The 18,458-nt window shown below is 33.6% G+C and overlaps 8 protein-coding genes across 8 annotated transcripts in view; 3 read left to right on the top strand and 5 right to left on the bottom strand. All coding sequences in view use genetic code 11, as the record gives it.

Moving 5' to 3' along the window:
- rpoB (RNA polymerase beta subunit) overlaps positions 1 to 246 on the top strand; it is a 3,213-nt gene extending 2,967 nt beyond the window's left edge. Inside the window, exon 1 of the mRNA in view lies at positions 1 to 246. This exon is cut by the window's left edge and continues 2,967 nt beyond it. Coding sequence (YP_009772743.1) covers positions 1 to 246 — 246 coding nt within the window.
- Positions 247 to 276: 30 nt separating this feature from the next.
- rpoC1 (RNA polymerase beta' subunit) lies at positions 277 to 3,116 on the top strand. Its single transcript has 2 exons — positions 277 to 706; positions 1,492 to 3,116. Exons 1-2 carry the CDS (start codon positions 277 to 279, stop codon positions 3,114 to 3,116), a joined length of 2,055 nt encoding a protein of 684 aa, YP_009772742.1.
- A 2,278-nt stretch (positions 3,117 to 5,394) lies between these two features.
- Positions 5,395 to 9,570, top strand: rpoC2 (RNA polymerase beta'' subunit). Its single transcript has one exon. It carries the CDS (start codon positions 5,395 to 5,397, stop codon positions 9,568 to 9,570), a length of 4,176 nt encoding a protein of 1,391 aa, YP_009772741.1.
- Positions 9,571 to 10,644: 1,074 nt separating this feature from the next.
- petA (cytochrome f) lies at positions 10,645 to 11,607 on the bottom strand. Its single transcript has one exon. The coding sequence runs from the start codon at positions 11,605 to 11,607 to the stop codon at positions 10,645 to 10,647; it is 963 nt and encodes a 320-aa protein (YP_009772740.1).
- A 211-nt stretch (positions 11,608 to 11,818) lies between these two features.
- Positions 11,819 to 12,508, bottom strand: cemA (envelope membrane protein). The gene has a single exon. The coding sequence runs from the start codon at positions 12,506 to 12,508 to the stop codon at positions 11,819 to 11,821; it is 690 nt and encodes a 229-aa protein (YP_009772739.1).
- A 443-nt stretch (positions 12,509 to 12,951) lies between these two features.
- On the bottom strand, positions 12,952 to 13,626 carry ycf4 (putative photosystem I assembly protein Ycf4). Its single transcript has one exon. It carries the CDS (start codon positions 13,624 to 13,626, stop codon positions 12,952 to 12,954), a length of 675 nt encoding a protein of 224 aa, YP_009772738.1.
- A 240-nt stretch (positions 13,627 to 13,866) lies between these two features.
- On the bottom strand, positions 13,867 to 13,971 carry psaI (photosystem I subunit VIII). The gene has a single exon. It carries the CDS (start codon positions 13,969 to 13,971, stop codon positions 13,867 to 13,869), a length of 105 nt encoding a protein of 34 aa, YP_009772737.1.
- Positions 13,972 to 16,314: 2,343 nt separating this feature from the next.
- ycf3 (photosystem I assembly protein Ycf3) lies at positions 16,315 to 18,316 on the bottom strand. Its single transcript has 3 exons — positions 18,191 to 18,316; positions 17,237 to 17,462; positions 16,315 to 16,469 (listed from the first exon to the last, which is right to left on the bottom strand). The coding sequence occupies exons 1-3, from the start codon at positions 18,314 to 18,316 to the stop codon at positions 16,315 to 16,317; spliced, it is 507 nt and encodes a 168-aa protein (YP_009772736.1).
- Between the last annotated feature and the right edge of the window lie 142 nt (positions 18,317 to 18,458).

Genomic DNA, 18,458 nt, shown 5'->3' with positions numbered 1-18,458 from the left:
GTTTGGGCCCTCGAGGGATTCGGTGTTGCTCATATTTTACAAGAGATGCTGACTTATAAATCCGATCATATTAAAGCTCGTCAAGAAGTACTCGAAACTACGATTATTGGAGGAACAATACCTAAACCTGTGGATGCTCCAGAATCTTTTCGATTGCTCGTTCGAGAACTACGATCTTTGGCTCTGGAACTGAATCATTTCCTTGTATCTGAGAAAGACTTCCAGATGCAAAGGAAGGAAGTTTAATTGGACTGAATCAGAAAGAAATGGAATTCTATGATTGATCAGTATAAACATCAACACCTTCGAATTGGATCAGTTTCTCCTGAACAAATAAGTGCTTGGGCAAAAAAAATCCTACCTAATGGAGAAATTGTTGGGGAGGTAACAAAACCCTATACTCTTCATTACAAAACCAATAAGCCTGAAAAAGATGGATTATTTTGTGAAAGAATTTTTGGGCCTATAAAAAGTGGGATTTGTGCTTGTGGAAATTATCAAGTAATCGGAGATAAAAAAGACCAACCAAAATTTTGTGAACAATGCGGAGTAGAATTTGTTAATTCTCGGATACGTAGATATCAAATGGGGTATATAAAATTAGCATGTCCAGTAACTCATGTGTGGTATTTGAAACGTCTTCCTAGTTATATCGCGACCCTTTTAGATAAACCTCTTAAAGAATTAGAAGGTCTAGTATACTGCGATGTGTGATTTGATAAAAATTATTATTGTACAGATTTCGAATGAGAAACTGTCATTCCATTCAATTAAATTGGGATGTCCTGTATCTGGCATGTCTCTTGGGATGAGTAACATGAAGCTCAGAATTCATGGGTGTATTGAATACTCCCCAATCAATAAGGGAATTGGTCTATGGTCAATTCAGTAACAAATAAAAATTTATTTATAACTGTGCGTACCTTGTGAAAAAAAAGACTTTTTTTGGGGGGGAATTCATTATTCCATCTCTTTTTTTTAAGAACTATAACTATAATTATGTTCAAAGAATAAAATATATCATGATTGCAGAAGTCTATCTATCGCATATAGGCTTAAAGACATCGTGGCATAACCGTCGAGGTAACGTCTTGACCTAAAAGATCAAATGGTATGATATATAGACAAAGAAATCTCTTATGAATTCGAGGATATTCCTTTTTTTATTAATCATTTTTTAGAGGATTTCTCGTTCGAAGGGAGGTAGACTACTCAAGAATTTTACATTTCATTTCTGTCGTAATTTCGAATTGGATAAAAAATTCAGTAAAGTAAAGAAGAATGTATCAATGAAATGTTGCTTTGTCTTTATTGATAACTTGAGTAAAGAGTAAACAAACCTTTTTTATTTTAGATTAGAGGTTTTCCAAAATTTGAAAGCGGAAACCCCTTAATCTTCTTTATTGTGTATAAATACTTTAGCCGGATGAGAGGAAACCCTCATGTCCGATTTTCAAAGGGGGCGATCCATCTTAATTGGATCCTATCCAAATTTATCGTTTGCTAGGCCTGTAGTTAAAAAACCAACTTTCTTACGATTACGAGGTTCATTCGAATATGAAATCCAATCCTGGAAATATAGTATCCCACCCTTTTTTGCTACTCAAGGTTTCGATACATTTCGAACTAGAGAAATTTCTAATGGAGCAGGTGCTATACGAGAACAATTAGTTGATCTGGATTTAAGAATTATTATGGATTCTTCCTTGGTAGAATGGAAAGAATTAGGAGAAGAGGGATCCACTGACAATGAAAATGAATGGGAAGATCGAAAAGTTGGCAGAAGAAAGAATTTTTTGGTTCGACGTATGGAATTAGCTAAGCATTTTATCCAAACAAATATACAACCAGAATGGATGGTTTTATGTCTCTTACCAGTTCTTCCTCCTGAATTGAGACCAATTATTCAAATAGATGGGGGTAAACTAATGAGTTCGGATATTAATGAACTCTATAGAAGAGTTATCTATCGGAACAATACTCTTATTGATCTATTAACAATAAGTAGATCTACACCAGGGGAATTCGTAATGTCTCAAGAAAATTTGGTACAAGAAGCCGTGGATACACTTCTTGATAATGGACTCCACGGACAACCAATGAGGGACGGTCAGAATAAAGTTTACAAATCATTTTCAGATCTAATTGAGGGCAAAGAGGGAAGATTTCGAGCAACTCTGCTTGGAAAACGGGTTGATTATTCGGGGCGTTCCGTTATTGTTGTAGGTCCATCACTTTCATTACATCAATGTGGATTGCCCCGCGAAATGGCAATAAAGCTATTTCAGACATTTCTAATTCGTGGTTTAATTCGAAAACATTTTGCTTCGAACATGGCAGTTGCTAAGAGTAAAATCCGGGAAAAAGAACCGATTGTATGGGAAATACTTGAAGAAGTTATGCGGGGGCATCCGGTATTGCTAAATAGAGCGCCTACTTTGCATAGATTGGGCATACAGGCATTTCAACCCATTTTAGTAGAAGGACGTGCTATTTGTTTACATCCATTAGTGTGTAAGGGATTCAATGCAGACTTTGATGGAGATCAAATGGCTGTTCATGTGCCCTTATCTTTGGAGGCTCAAGCAGAAGCTCATTTACTTATGTTTTCTGATACGAACCTCTTGTCTCCGGCTATGGGAGATCCCATTTCCGTACCAACTCAAGATATGCTTATTGGACTTTACGTATTAACTAGCGGAAATCGTCGAGGTATTGGTGCAACCAGGTATAATCCGTTTAATTGCAGGAATTCTAAAAATGAAAAAATGAGCAAAAATAACTCTAAGTATATGAAAAAAAAAGAACCCTTTTTTTGCAATTCCTATGATGCAATTGGGGCTTATCGGCAGAAAAAAATCAATTTCGATAGTCCTTTTTGGCTCCGATGGCCAATAGATCAACGCATTATGTCTTCGAGAGAAGTTCCTATTGAAGTTCACTATGAATCTTTTGGTACCTATTATGAGATTTATGAACATTATTTAGTAATAAGAAGTATAAAAAAAGAAATTCGTTGTATATACATTCGAACCACTGTTGGTCATATTTCTTTTTATCGAGAAATCGAAGAAGCTATACAAGGTTTTTCTCGAGTCGATTCATATGGTATCTAATCAGATAGATGGTTAGTGTTGGTATCCAAGCTAGGTAAATTTATGATACTGGTGTAAATTCAGGTCAACGAGCATCTTTTCCATTTTCTACGTGAATAATAAAATTAACCGACCAACTTCCTTCCGTATCAAACACTTTTTTAGAAATTATTTATTGCTATTTCAGGAGACTTGGTCTCTTTTTTTCTAAAAAAATCCAAAAGAGGAAAAAAATGAACATTGAAGAAATTGTAGCAGTCCTATTAAACGGAATCGGTTCTGTTCTAACGAAACTGTGGGAAAACGCGTTGAGAAACCCGTCTAAAAATCCTCGCTTGGCCTTTTCTTTTTGTTTTTGCGTATTGGTTTTTTGGGTGATTCTAAAAAAAAAAGTGGACCAAATCAGGGCCGAAGGCAACGAAAAAACAAAAAACACAATAGAAGAAACAAAAAAAAAGGAAAAAAAGAGGAGATAAGGGAAACCCGAGAAAAAAAACGGGGGAAATAGACAGAAAAAAGAAAAAAGATAACATTTAGCGGAGTTGAACGCAGCTTAACCAGCTCATTAGTTTGAAAATAGACAATACAATCGAATCCATAAGGATTTAGTATATCTATTTGAATTCTATTCCTTAATTTCTTATATATGGATGGTTAATTCCTTATCCTTAATATATATAAGGTACTAAGATTACGAATATAGTTCGTAGGAAAGAATTCTTGATTGGTACGACTCTTTTATCTAATCGTGTAAGAAGAATAAGATGAAATAGAGCTTATGCTCTAGGACATCTTATTCTTTTTCTACGTGAATAATTAAAGTTTCTACGTGAATAATTAAATTAACCGACCAACTTCCTTCTGTATCAAACACTTTTTTAGAAATTATTTATTGCTATTTAATTATTTGAGGAAAAATATGAACGTAGAAGAACTAGTAGTATTCCTATTAAACGGAATACGTTCAGTTCTAACGGAACTTTGGAAAACCGCGTTGACAAACGCGTCTAAAAATCCTCGCTTGGCCTTTTCTTTTTGTTTTTGCGTATTGGTTGTTTTGGTGATTCTAAAAAAAAAAGTGGACCAAATCAGGGCCGAAGGCAACGAAAAAAAAAAAAACACAATAGAAGAAACAAAAAAAAAGGAAAAAAAGCGGAGAAAGGGAAACCCGAGAAAAAAAACGGGGGAAATAGACAGAAAAAAGAAAAAAGATAACATTTAGCGGAGTTGAACGCAGCTTAACCAGCTCATTAGTTTGAAAATAGACAATACAATCGAATCCATAAGGATTTAGTATATCTATTTGAATTCTATTCCTTAATTTCTTATATATGGATGGTTAATTCCTTATCCTTAATATATATAAGGTACTAAGATTACGAATATAGTTCGTAGGAAAGAATTCTTGATTGGTACGACTCTTTTATCTAATCGTGTAAGAAGAATAAGATGAAATAGAGCTTATGCTCTAGGACATCTTATTCTTTTTCTACGTGAATAATTAAAGTTTCTACGTGAATAATTAAATTAACCGACCAACTTCCTTCTGTATCAAACACTTTTTTAGAAATTATTTATTGCTATTTAATTATTTGAGGAAAAATATGAACGTAGAAGAACTAGTAGTATTCCTATTAAACGGAATACGTTCAGTTCTAACGGAACTTTGGAAAACCGCGTTGACAAACGCGTCTAAAAATCCTCGCTTGGCCTTTTCTTTTTGTTTTTGCGTATTGGTTGTTTTGGTGATTCTAAAAAAAAAAGTGGACCAAATCAGGGCCGAAGGCAACGAAAAAAAAAAAAACACAATAGAAGAAACAAAAAAAAAGGAAAAAAAGCGGAGAAAGGGAAACCCGAGAAAAAAAACGGGGGAAATAGACAGAAAAAAGAAAAAAGATAACATTTAGCGGAGTTGAACGCAGCTTAACCAGCTCATTAGTTTGAAAATAGACAATACAATCGAATCCATAAGGATTTAGTATATCTATTTGAATTCTATTCCTTAATTTCTTATATATGGATGGTTAATTCCTTATCCTTAATATATATAAGGTACTAAGATTACGAATATAGTTCGTAGGAAAGAATTCTTGATTGGTACGACTCTTTTATCTAATCGTGTAAGAAGAATAAGATGAAATAGAGCTTATGCTCTAGGACATCTTATTCTTTTTTTTTGAATTGCTTTATTCTGCAGTAGAAAATACTACTCACAAACATAAAGAAAAGGGAGTTTTCCAATCATTGACTCAAATCCACTGTTGAACTGAATCCCACTGAGTGGAATATGGAGGTACTTATGGAAGAACGGGCCAATCTAGTCTTTCACAATAACGTGATAGGTGGAACTGCAATTAAACGACTTATTAGCAGATTAATAGATCATTTCGGAATGGCATATACATCACACATCCTGGATCAAGTAAAGACTCTAGGATTCCGTCAAGCTACTGCTACATCTATTTCATTAGGAATTGATGATCTTTTAACAATACCTTCTAAAGGATGGCTAGCTCAAGATGCGGAACAACAAAGTTCCATTTTGGAAAAACATAATTATTATGGAAATGTACATGCGGTAGAAAAATTACGCCAATCCATTGAAATATGGTATGCTACAAGCGAATATTTGCGACAAGAAATGAATCCTAATTTTAGGATGACTGACCCCTTTAATCCAGTTCATATAATGTCTTTTTCGGGAGCTAGAGGAAATGCGTCTCAAGTGCACCAATTAGTCGGAATGAGAGGATTAATGTCAGATCCACAAGGACAAATGATTGATTTACCCATTCAAAGCAATTTACGTGAAGGACTGTCTTTAACAGAATATATAATTTCCTGCTACGGAGCCCGTAAAGGGGTTGTAGATACTGCTGTACGAACATCGGATGCTGGATATCTTACACGTCGACTTGTTGAAGTGGTTCAACACATTGTTGTACGTCGAACAGATTGCGGTACCATCCGCGGGATTTCTGTAAATACCCGAAATGGAATGATGACAGAAAGAATTTTGATACAAACATTAATTGGTCGTGTAGTAGCAGACGATATATATATAGGTTCACGGTGCATTGTCGTTAGAAATCAAGATATTGGAATTGGACTTATCAATCGATTCATAACTTTTCAAACACAACCTGTATTTGTTCGAACCCCCTTTACCTGTAGGAATACCTCTTGGATTTGCCGATTGTGTTATGGGCGGAGTCCCATTCATGGGGACCTGGTAGAATTGGGAGAAGCTGTAGGTATTATTGCTGGTCAATCTATTGGAGAACCGGGAACTCAACTAACATTAAGAACGTTTCATACTGGTGGAGTATTCACAGGGGGTACTGCAGAATATGTGCGAGCCCCCTCGAACGGAAAAATAAAATTTAACGAGGATTTAGTTCACCCTACACGTACACGTCATGGATATCCTGCTTTTCTATGTAATATAGAGTTGTATGTAACTATCGAAAGTCACGATATTATACATAACGTGATTGTTCCACCAAAAAGTTTTCTATTAGTTCAAAACGATCAATATGTAAAATCAGAACAGGTGATTGCCGAGATCCGCGCGGGAACATATACTTTTAATTTGAAAGAAAGGGTTCAAAAACATATTTATTCTGACTCAGAAGGGGAAATGCATTGGAGTACCGATGTCTATCATGCATCCGAATTTATGTATAGTAATGTACATATCTTACCAAAAACAAGTCATTTATGGATATTATCAGGAAAGTCGTGCAGGTCTGATACAATCCATTTTTTACTTCGCAAGGATCAAGATCAAATTCACCTTGATTCTCTTTCTAATGGAAAAAGAAATACCTCTCCTCTTTTTGTAAGTGATGATCACGTAAAACATCCATTTTTTAGTTTCAAGACTTTTGCTACAAAAGAAACGGGGATTAGCAATTATTCCATATTTAATCAAACCATATGTACAGATCATTCTCATTTTATGTATCCTGCTATTTTTCACGATACTTTTAATTTTTTGGCGAAAAGGCGAAGAAATAGATTTCTTATTCCATTTTCATTCCAATCGATTCAAGAACGAAAGAACGAACTAATGCCCCCTTACGGTGTCTCCGTTGAAATACCTATCAATGGTATTTTTCATAGCAATAGTATTTTTGCTTATTTTGATGATCCTCAATACAGAAGACAGAGTTCGGGAATTACTAAATATAGAACAACTATAGGAATAGGAATTCATTCCATTTTTGAAAAAGAAGATTCCATTTTTGAAAAAGAAGATTCCATTTTTGAAAAAGAAGATTCCATTTTTGAAAAAGAAGATTTCATTGAGTATCGAGGAATCAAAGAATTAAATCCAAAATACCAAATAAAAGTAGATCAAATTTTTTTTATTCCCGAAGAAGTGCATATTTTACCCGAATCTTCTTCCATAATGGTACGGAATAATAGTCTCGTTGGAATAGGAACACCAATCACTTTCAATATAAGAAGTCGAGTAGGCGGATTGCTCCGATTAGAAAAGAAAAAAAAAAAAATAGAATTAAAAATTTTTTCTGGAAATATCCATTTTCCCGGAAAGGGGGATACGATATCCCGAGACAGTGCGATCTTGATACCACCCGGAACAGTAAAAAAAAAAAGGAAGGAGTCAAAAAAAATTAACAATTGGATCTATGTCCAATGGATCCCAACTACCAAGAAAAAGTATTTAGTTTTGGTTCGACCTGTAATTTTATATGAAATACCGGACAGTATCCATTTTGTAAAACTTTTTCCCCAAGATCTATTTCAGGAAAGGGATAATCTAGAACTAAAAGTTGTCAATTATATTCTTTTTGGAAATGAAAAATCCATTCAGGGAATTTCCGACACAGGGATTCAATTAGTTCGGACTTGTTTAGTCTTGAATTGGGATCAAGGCAAAAAAAGTTCTTCTATTGAAGAGGCCCCCGCTTCCTTTGTTGAAGTATGTACAAATGGTTTGGTTGAGTATTTTCTAAGAATTGACTTAGTGAAATCGAATACTTCATATATGCGAAAAAGAAATGACCCATCTGGTTTAGGATTGATCGCGGATAATGAATTGGATCGGATCAATATCAATCCATTTTTTTCTATTCATTCCAAGGCAAAAATTCAACAATCAATTAGCCAAAATCACGGAACTATTCGTATGTTGTTGAACAGAAATAAGGAATCCCGATCTTGGATAATTTTGTCATCATCTAATTGTTTTCAAATGGGATCATTCAACAATGTAAAATATCACAGTGGGATAAAAAAAGATCCTAGAATTCCAATTAATAATAAGAATTCGTTAGGCCCTTTAGGAATAGCCCTTCAAGTTGCAAATTTGGATTCACTTTACCGTTTCAAAACTTATAATCAGATCTCAATAATTAAAAATTTGCAACTTGACAAATTGACGGAAATTTTGCAAGTAATTAAATATTATTTTATGGACGAAAATGATCAAATTTTTAAACCGGATCTATACAGTAATATCGTTTTGAATCCATTCCATTTGAGTTGGTATTTTCTCCAGAATTATTATTCTGAAAAAACGGTTACAATAATTAGTCTTGGACAATTTATTTGTGAAAATATATGTATAGCTCAAATGAAAAACGGACCCCACCTAAAACTAAAATCGGGTCAAGTTCTAACCGTTCAAATGGATTCTGTAATAATAAGAGCGGCTAACCCCTATTTGGCGACTCCAGGAGCAACCATTCACGGCCATTATGGGGAGATCCTTTTTCAAGGAGATATTTTAGTTACATTCCTATATGAAAAATCGAGATCCAGTGATATAACACAAGGTCTTCCAAAAGTGGAACAGATATTCGAAATACGTTCGATTGATTCAATATCGATGAATCTAGAAAAAAGAATTGATGCTTGGAACAAGTGTATAACAAGAATTCTCGGCACTCCTTGGGGATTCTTGATTGGTGCTGAACTAACTATAGCGCAAAGTCGTATTTCTTTGGTTAATAAAATCCAAAAGGTTTATCGATCCCAGGGAGTACACATCCATAATAGACATATCGAAATTATTGTGCGTCAAATAACATCCAAAGTCTTGGTTTCAGAAGATGGAATGTCTAATGTATTTTTACCTGGCGAACTAATTGGATTATTGCGAGCAGAACGAACGGGACGTGCCTTGGAAGAAGCTATTTGTTACCGAGCTTTATTATTGGGAATAACAAAAACATCTCTGAATACTCAAAGTTTCATATCCGAAGCGAGTTTTCAAGAAACTGCTAGAGTTTTAGCAAAAGCCGCTCTTCGGGGTCGTATCGATTGGTTGAAAGGTCTTAAAGAAAATGTTGTTTTAGGGGGAATGATACCCGTTGGTACCGGATTCAAAAGAATAATGGACCGTTCACGGTCAAGGCAACATAAGAAGATTACCTTGGAAAAAAAAAAATTATTCGAAGTAGAAATTAGAAATCTTTTGTTCCATCACAGAAAATTATTGGATTAGAAATCTATATTGTCGTAATTGGTTTAGTTGGTATTTTCTTTTATGGTTCATATTCCGGATTGGGATCATCCCTGTAGTAATGGGATGAATTTTGTTTTCGAAATGAAAGCATACGAACTCAACAGGGATCCACTCTTTCTTTGATGAATTCGAGAGGGTCCCGTTGAGTTCTCCATAATCAGAATATTGATTTTTCTAAGTGACTCAATAGATAATTTTATGGTATGGTTCAAAAAACTCCATTTCCATTTTTTAGGATGTTTTTAAAAAATGAACTTCATTAATGGGTTCAAAACATTTTTTTCTGGATAATATCTGTCGATACTTTTTCTTTTAGAAAGAAAAGTAAAAGAAAGAAGAAATCACTTGATTTACTTCTTCTGAGTGGCGCTATAATAGAATAGAGTATTCTAAGAATTCTATTTTGTAAGAATTTTGAATTTGAATCTATTTTTTTCTGTAGAACCGAACCTTTTTGACACTATATTCATAGAATACTAATGGAATCTTACTCTAAATCTATTTTAGTCTAAAATAATATAATATAGAATCATTATTCATTTTTTTTAAGTTAATTTAAGGATTAAGGAAGTTGTATTTGGTGAATCAAATTTCCGCTCTTTTTTGTTTGTCCATTACTTCACTACGTATAAACAGGGACTCTAGGAAAAGACACACTATCCATCCTAGAATCCCGTTTTCCCCATTTCTATTTCTACTTTAAACCTAGCCTATTTTTTTAAAACCTAGCCTATTTTTTTAGGTTTAGTATCGAGTCGAATTTCATTCTATATACAATAGAAAAGGATTCATATATTTCTATTCTAGGACATTGAAATGTGAAAACAGCGACATAATCATACGGTTCGAATTAATTGTGGAGTTGAAAAAAAAAGCCAAGAACCAAAGTAAAATAGTCCTCTTCACAATATACATACTATGACTAATTCTACGGTACAAGGAATTTTCTAAATATAGTCGAAAAAAACTAGAAAGAACCGAAGGTCTTTACATAATTTATCAAAAAAAATGGAGTTCTTTTTACTAGCTTAATATGTTGATAAATCCAGATACCTAAAAATTCATTTCAGACAATTGAACCTTCTCAAATTGTTTCTTTTTAAGAACCAAAAAGATTTGTGCCAAAATAATAGATGCCAAGAAGAACAAGAGACCTTGGACACGTAACGGGTCTTGAAGCACTATTTCTGTATCCCCCTGACCAAATCCACCCACATTAGGATTACTCGTTAATGGTTGATCAAGTTTGATAGATTCACCTTCTGAAACAAGAAGTTCTGGTCCTGGCGGTATAATATCAATCACTTCACGTCCATCTGATGGAGCCACTATCGTTATTTCGTATCCACCCTTTTCTTTTCGTATAATTTTGTTTACTATACCAGTTGCTGTAGCATTATAAACATTATTATTACTCTTGCTCCCGTCAGGATAAATCTGACCCCTTCCTCTGTTCCCGCCTACGTATATAGGATATTTTAAGAAGTGAACATCTCTCTTAGTAGCGGGATCTGGAGAAAGAATAGGAAAGGTAATTTCACTATATTTCTTCCCGGGAACGGGGCCTACCACAATAATATTTTTTTTTGTGGGACGGTAGCTTTGAAAAGACAAATTACCTATCTTTTCTTTAATCTCTGGCGAAATACGATCAGGAGGGGCCAATTCAAAACCTTCTGGTAAAATAAGAACGGCCCCCACATTCAAAGCCCCTTTTTTACCATTAGCAAGAACTTGTTTCACTTGCATATCATAAGGAATTTGAACAACAGCTTCAAATACAGTATCGGGAAGTACCGCTTGTGGAACCTCAATATCTACCGGCTTATTAGCTAAATGGCAATTAGCACATACAATCCGGCCGGTAGCTTCTCGCGGATTTTCATAACCTTGTTGCGCAAAAACGGGATATGCATTTGAAATGGGGGCTCGAGTTATTATATATATCATGAGCAATACGGAAATGGATCGAGTAATCTCTTCCTTTATCCAAGAAAAAGCATTTTTAGTTTGCATGGTCCAATCATTGATCCTGAAAATTTCTACAATAAGATTAGGTAGGTTACTGGCACAGTTCCCTATCCATGATTCTGCTATTTATTTTCCTAGAATATAGGAAGAATACGAGTAGAACGAAAAAGAATAAGTTCCATTTTGAATGTTTAGCTTTTATATACAAAAAAACAAATTTTCTAAAATTTTAGAATAGGATCCGTGGATCAGTTTTTCAGTCATTCATTGAATGATAAATAACTACAAGCGACGGAGATACACGATTTAAATAACGGAAAATCCAGTATTTAAAAATTGTATCTAAAATGACCGGAAAAGTGGAAACAAGACCAGATATAATTTGATCATTCTGAGTAAATCCAAAATCTTTATAGACAGACCCAACCATTAGTTCCCAACCATGAGTCGAATGGAATCCTATACAAAAATCAGTTAATAAAAGAATCGAAAAAGCTTTTATTGTGTCACTTAAGTTATATAGAAATTCTTGAACCCAAGCGTTAAGAATAATGAGTTCTTGATTACCCCTAATAGAATAACCACTTAGAATAAGGAAACCTATTATATTTGTACAGAAATACAAAATCGTATGGATACGATCTTGGTTGTTCGTCTCGATCAATTGGATGATTTCTTTGTAGATTTCGATACGAAGGTTTTGTAAACGTGTTTCTGGGTATTCCTTTAGCATTTCATCCAAGAGGAACAGTTCCTCGAACTCTATGAATTTCTTTAAAAAACTTTTTTCTTGAATAATATTCAAGAAAATTTCGGATTCTTTCGTATTCCACCAATTAGGAATCCAAGATTCCAGACTTTTCTTAAATGTAAAAGAGATGCACCAGGGCAAAAAGACTATAGATGTAAGACATAGAAGGGGAATGAATGCTTTCTTTTTTGCCATTTTTCGTCTCAGTTTCATCTCATTTGTCAACTATATATAATTATAATCTTTCTATCAAGCATAAGTTCTATTACAAGTACTTAGAAGTAATAATATAGCCTATAAATATATCCATTTCGAATTTTTCATATAAATTGAGAATCTATTTTTCCTTTTTTATTTATCATTTGGAAGTTTTTTTTTCTTTATTTTTCATATAAATTGAGAATCTATTTTTCCTTTTTTATTTATCATTTGGAAGTTTTTTTTCTTTTAATTTGGAAAAAAAGAATACAAAATAATATAGAAATCAAATAAGAAAAAATAATCCACAGCCAATTTGAATGAAGAAAAAAAATCGTCTTTCAAAAGCTATTAATTAAAAATGAAATAGAAAAATAAATGCTTTCTTAAAGCATTTATTTTTCGAAATTTTTTTCATACAACGATTTGCATTGGTAGACTCAAGAATATGGGACGATTTCCATTGGTATACTCAAGAATCTGGACAAGTCCCAAGCTTTTTGTATAACGTTGCGTGGAGTCCTATCATAATAATTATCAACAGGAGTCAAGGGAATGGTCCCCTGTTCTCTGGTTTGTATATAAAGGACACCACTACTAGGTTCTGGATTAGGGTTAGCTTGTAGTACGAGGGACTGAATATCTTCCATACGAACTCGGAGAAAAATACGACGATATGTTCCGGGAAATCCGTAACGAAAAAAACAAACCATTCGATTTTTTTTATCGAAAAAATTATAGCCACTTCCCACATCCCAAAAAAAAAGAAGCCACCAATGTAAACTTAGAAAGAGACCCGCGATTCCATAGAAAGTAAGCGTGACCCCTTGTGGCAAAAAAGGAACTACAAATTCGGACGAAATGAAAGAGAAAAAATGCCTACCATAATAACTGGAAACGGAAATATATAACACCCCTAATGAACCTAAAAGAGTGAAAGAAGCCCAGAAGAAATTGATTGTTTTTTTGGACCCCGGTACAATGTCAAGCCATGCGTCTTGTGAACGACAACCATGTTTTTCTGATCCCCAACTAATTAATTTTGGAACATGAACCAATAAAGCAGACATTACAATTAATACAAGGCCCACTAAAAACACATAAACGTTTATCATAAAATGGGTACCTCAATTTCGTATTACCTGTTATTTTTTGTTGATTGGTATATTAATATTTTTGTTGTTATATTAACCCCGCCTTAATCCTATATTAGGCTTATATAATATTAATACGACTACTTTTGTTTTTTAATTTAAGAGAATTATTCTTAAAAAATGGAACAAAATAACAAATCCAAATAAATTTAACTTTATAAAAAAATATATATATATGAGACTTGTACCTACCGCCCGTATCTAAAAAATCTTGTTTTTTTGAACATGAAGAAATAAAGAAGCCATTGCAACTGCCGGAAATACTAGGCCCACTAAAGGAACAAAAAGGGACGGTAAGTTTATCATAAAATGGGGTACCTCAATTTCATATTACCTGTTATTTTTTGTTGATTGGTATTTTTATTAATATTAAAATTTTGATTTTTTTCTTATATTGGAATAAAGATAGTCTATAATCACTAGAATTCATATAGACTTATACTAAGTCTATTTTAAAAATTATACTACGTATAGCTATAAAATTATACGCAGTAGAAGAGATATGAATATATAAATATAGATCTACGCATTATATATGGAGTATACGGAATAAGTAAGTATAGAATATAATAATATAATAAATCTATAATCAAAGAAAAAAATGAATAAGATTTATTACGAATCAAAAGGAAATCTAAAAATAATAAAGATTTTATTAAAGATAAGGAATGTAGAACGAAATAACGGGATTTATTTTGCCCTCTATTTCTACAAGAAACATGTCTATGATAATAAATCTTTTGATTATTCTTAGTATTTTTCTATTTTTATCTTATTACTTTCCTCTTCTGGAGAAGTTACTCAGGTTTAGATGTATACATAGGGAAAGCCGTGTGCAATGAAACACGGCTTGGGGAGGGATTTTTTATTGTTTTATTTGATTAAACAATGCATTTTCTACTCCATCCGACTAGTTCCGGGTTCGAATCCCGGGCAACCCATTTGAATTATTCAAAAAGAAAATAGAGTATAAAAAATAAGGTGGAAATAATGAATAGGTAGATCCATCTATTCATTATTTTCACCTAATCTTATCAACTATTGGATGATTTTTCTAAAATCATCAAATCGAAAAAGAAACGAATTAGGTACCAAATAACGAGTAAAAGGAAACGGATTACTAAAAGTAAAAGTTTTTCGTTCTTCATTCTATATCTATCTATTTTCTAGAAAATATCTCATGATTTGCTCTCATTCTTCATCGAATCACATGAAGAGATTTAGCAAGAATGGAATTTCTGTTCTTTATTACTTTAACAAAATAAGATGAAATTTTACCTAACTACGTCTATGAAATAGCCATATGGCTATTTCATAGACTATGAACAAAGACCGAGAATTCTGTTTTATCTATATACACAATATCCTAATATAAATAGAATATATAGAAACAGAAGAATAATGAATAGCTTGAGACGATCCGGGTCCCTTTCGATAGATGTCCAAATCCGTACCAAAATCCGACTGATTACATAACTGCCTATGGACATCATCATTTCTAGGGAAGGATTCCTGTAATTTACGAATGTTCGACCGTCCGGCAACTTTATGTATTCATAGAAAGGGCCGGTCGAGTAAATCCAACCACCTAATGCTCGAGTCGGGTCAGAAGTCTTCGCCAGTATGAATCTAGCTAATTTTATGCTGACCCGTAATCGAGCAAAGAGGAATGCTCGATTCAGGTCAGAAGTATTAACTAGTATCCACGTTGTTATTGTTATTGCCAAGTTCAACAGACCACAAAAGACCACTAGTTGGGGGTTTTTAACTATTTCTAATACTATTTTATATGAGATAGTATATAGCTGATAGACAACCAGTTTTAGCTTTTGACCCGAAATTCGGGCAAGCCACTTGCACTGGCCAATGAAAATAGAAGCCTCTTTCTTGATTATACGTAGCCATGAGTTTTCTCCCATATAAAGTTGCTCCTTTTTTTATCCCTATTTTGATTTTGATTTTAATATATATTTCAACCAACTCATTAATTTAGTTGGTTGAAATATAGTAAGATGGGGACCCACCACCCACCCTAGAGCATAAGCTCTATTTTATCGGATTCTACGTGCATAATCCGAGCCTATTTTCCAAATAATCAAGCCTTCCTCACTACGAGTGCTAGTCATCATCTTATTGATCAGCTTAGTACTAACTGGACTAATTTTAGTACTAACTAGATTCCAAAGCTTAGTACTAACTGGACTAATTTTAGTACTAACTAGATTCCAAATTTTACAAATATCAATTGTGACTGGCTGAAAAATGTGAAAATGGAAGTTCCCCCTAGAAAAGAATAGGTTGACGAAGATATGGAATTTCATTTTTTTCCTCTCCTTTTATTTTTATTTAGTTTATTCCAATATCTTTTTGTCATTTATCCCCACGCGATAAATTGACAAAAAGATACCAAGTATCCTGGAATAGGAATAATTAATTGTTCCGATGGAACAAAGATATTATTAAGGAATAGAATTCAAATAGATATACTAAATCCTTAATAATATCGATTGTGTTGTCTAGTTTCGACCGAATGATGAGATGAATTTTATTATTTTTTTTTTCTCTCTATGCTATTCTCTATAGAGATAGAGAATAGCATAGAGAGACTACTATTTGAATAAAAAAAACAAAATAATAAACAGAGTGTTCTTATTCAAAACGCCCTGTGATCTTCAACCAATTCTGTGCTTCAATATAATTACCTGGGGTAAGGGCTATAGCTTGTTTCCAATATTCAGAAGCTTTATCAAACCAAGATTCTGCAATTTCAGAATCTCCCTGTCGAATGGCCTGTTCTCCGCGGTCGGAATAGGTGAGTCAATTCCTTCCCTTAGAACCGTACTTGAGAGTTTCCTGACTCATACGGCTCACCAGTCAATTCTCTTGATCTTCCATTTTTTCTGGAGTTAACAAGAAGAAAAGATATTAATTACATGAGTTTCAAACTTGAATTTGGATTAATCATTTTATTTAATCCTTTGTTTTTAGTTTTATCTTTTATCCTACCTTCCGAAGAATAAAGCCTCGACATTAACACTAACGCTCTTATTCGAATTTTATGAATGAAAGGTAACTATCTCGATTTCATATATCATATATACTTTTATATATATATGATATATCCATTTCTATAGAATCCTTGAGAAAGACTTTTCTTATGAAGAAAAGACTTACTATCTTTGGGATCTGATACTACACCGCTGCTCAAAACCTTAGGGGATCCACTTTATTACATAAGTAGATTCCTAATCTATCATCATAGAAGTAAGCAGTTCTTGTTGTATCGGCCAAAAACCGTGTTAATTGATCTTTACGGTGCTTCCTCTATCAATTAGATCTTTTTTTTATCCATAGAAAAAAAGTATCTAGGCATATATATTCGATTTCTTCACTTCATATTTTGACTTCTATGAAGTTTATTTCTTTGCTACTGCTCATAAAAATCGTTCTTTCGAACGATATATGTATGTAGAAAGCCTATTTTTCTATTTTTTTTGTCTAGTATTTATTAGTATTAGTGGAGTTTTTTTTTCTTTTCTTTTTTCTTTCTATAGTGGAGATAGTCGCACGTAATGACAGATCACGGCCATATTGTTAAAAGCTTGAGGTAAGAAAGGATTTCGTTCGAGTGCCCGAAAATAGTATTCCAAAGCTTTTGTATGTTCTCCGTTACTTGTGTGTATAAGGCCTATGTTATAAAGTATATAACTTCGATCATAGGGATCAATTTCCAGTCGCATAGCCTCATAATAATTCTGTAAAGCTTCCGCATAATTTCCTTCAGATTGAGCCGACATCCGTTACGGTCGTCATTCGGTTCAAAGAATCTCCGTTCCAGAACCGTACGTGAGATTTTCATCTCATACGGCTCCTCCTTTATGTGTATAATGAAATGATAAACATCCATGGAATCAAATCAAAAAAGATTGTAATATTCTCATTATCAACTGAGTGGGACTAGTGTTTTTACACGAAATCTCTAGCCAACCTTCCTGTAAAAGATCTTTTATTAACATCAAGTAGGTTATTACTGGATAAATAGTAACTTCAACAATGACTTTGTCCTCAACGCCGCTTTGATTTGCCGGAATTAGTCACTTCAACAGTCTTCGATGGTTCTATGGGTATCCAAAATACGAACGAGATGGATGTTTATTGTCCCAACCATTCTAGTTAGTCCCAATCCCGATCAGAAAGGAAGGATTTTTTTTACAAAGTTTTCTCGTGTTGTTGATTCCTGAACGTAGTGCTTCTTCCCCCACGCGGCCTATTGGTACTAGTGGAGTAGGATTAACCTAACCCCATAGGTATAGGTATAACCTTTCGCTTAATACTAAAAACCTAAATGGAAGCATATGAGGCTGCATTAATCGGGAATACACGACAGAAGGGATTAATTACTTTATTTCCCAATTTCACCTTCAGCAAGCGTAGGTTTTTTTTTTCAAAATTTTTTGCTTTCTCTCCGAAGAATGTATTTTTCTCCTAAGACTGAGATCGGTAAAAAAAAAAAGAATCAAATCGCACCATCTCTGTAATAAGTGAATGCCTCCCTTTCTCCAGAAGTTGTCGGAATTATTCGTAATAAGATGTTGGCTACAATGGTAAAGGTCTTATCAATAAAATTTCCATTTATCCGAGATCTAGTCATGGGTAGCAATCCATTCTATAATTTCATTTTTTTTTATCGCGTGATAAAAGAATCCCCAAACAAAGGAATTATACAATACAGTACGAGATAACGTAAAAATGGACTTATTAATCAAATTACTTTATCCTACGGCAGGCCTCGA

Source organism: Trifolium pratense, plastid (genome assembly GCF_020283565.1).
Source record: "Trifolium pratense plastid, complete genome".
NCBI classification, from domain to species: Eukaryota; Viridiplantae; Streptophyta; class Magnoliopsida; order Fabales; family Fabaceae; genus Trifolium; species Trifolium pratense.
The sequence above is the reverse complement of the archived record's forward strand: the minus strand, read 5'-3'. Positions and strand labels throughout refer to the sequence as shown.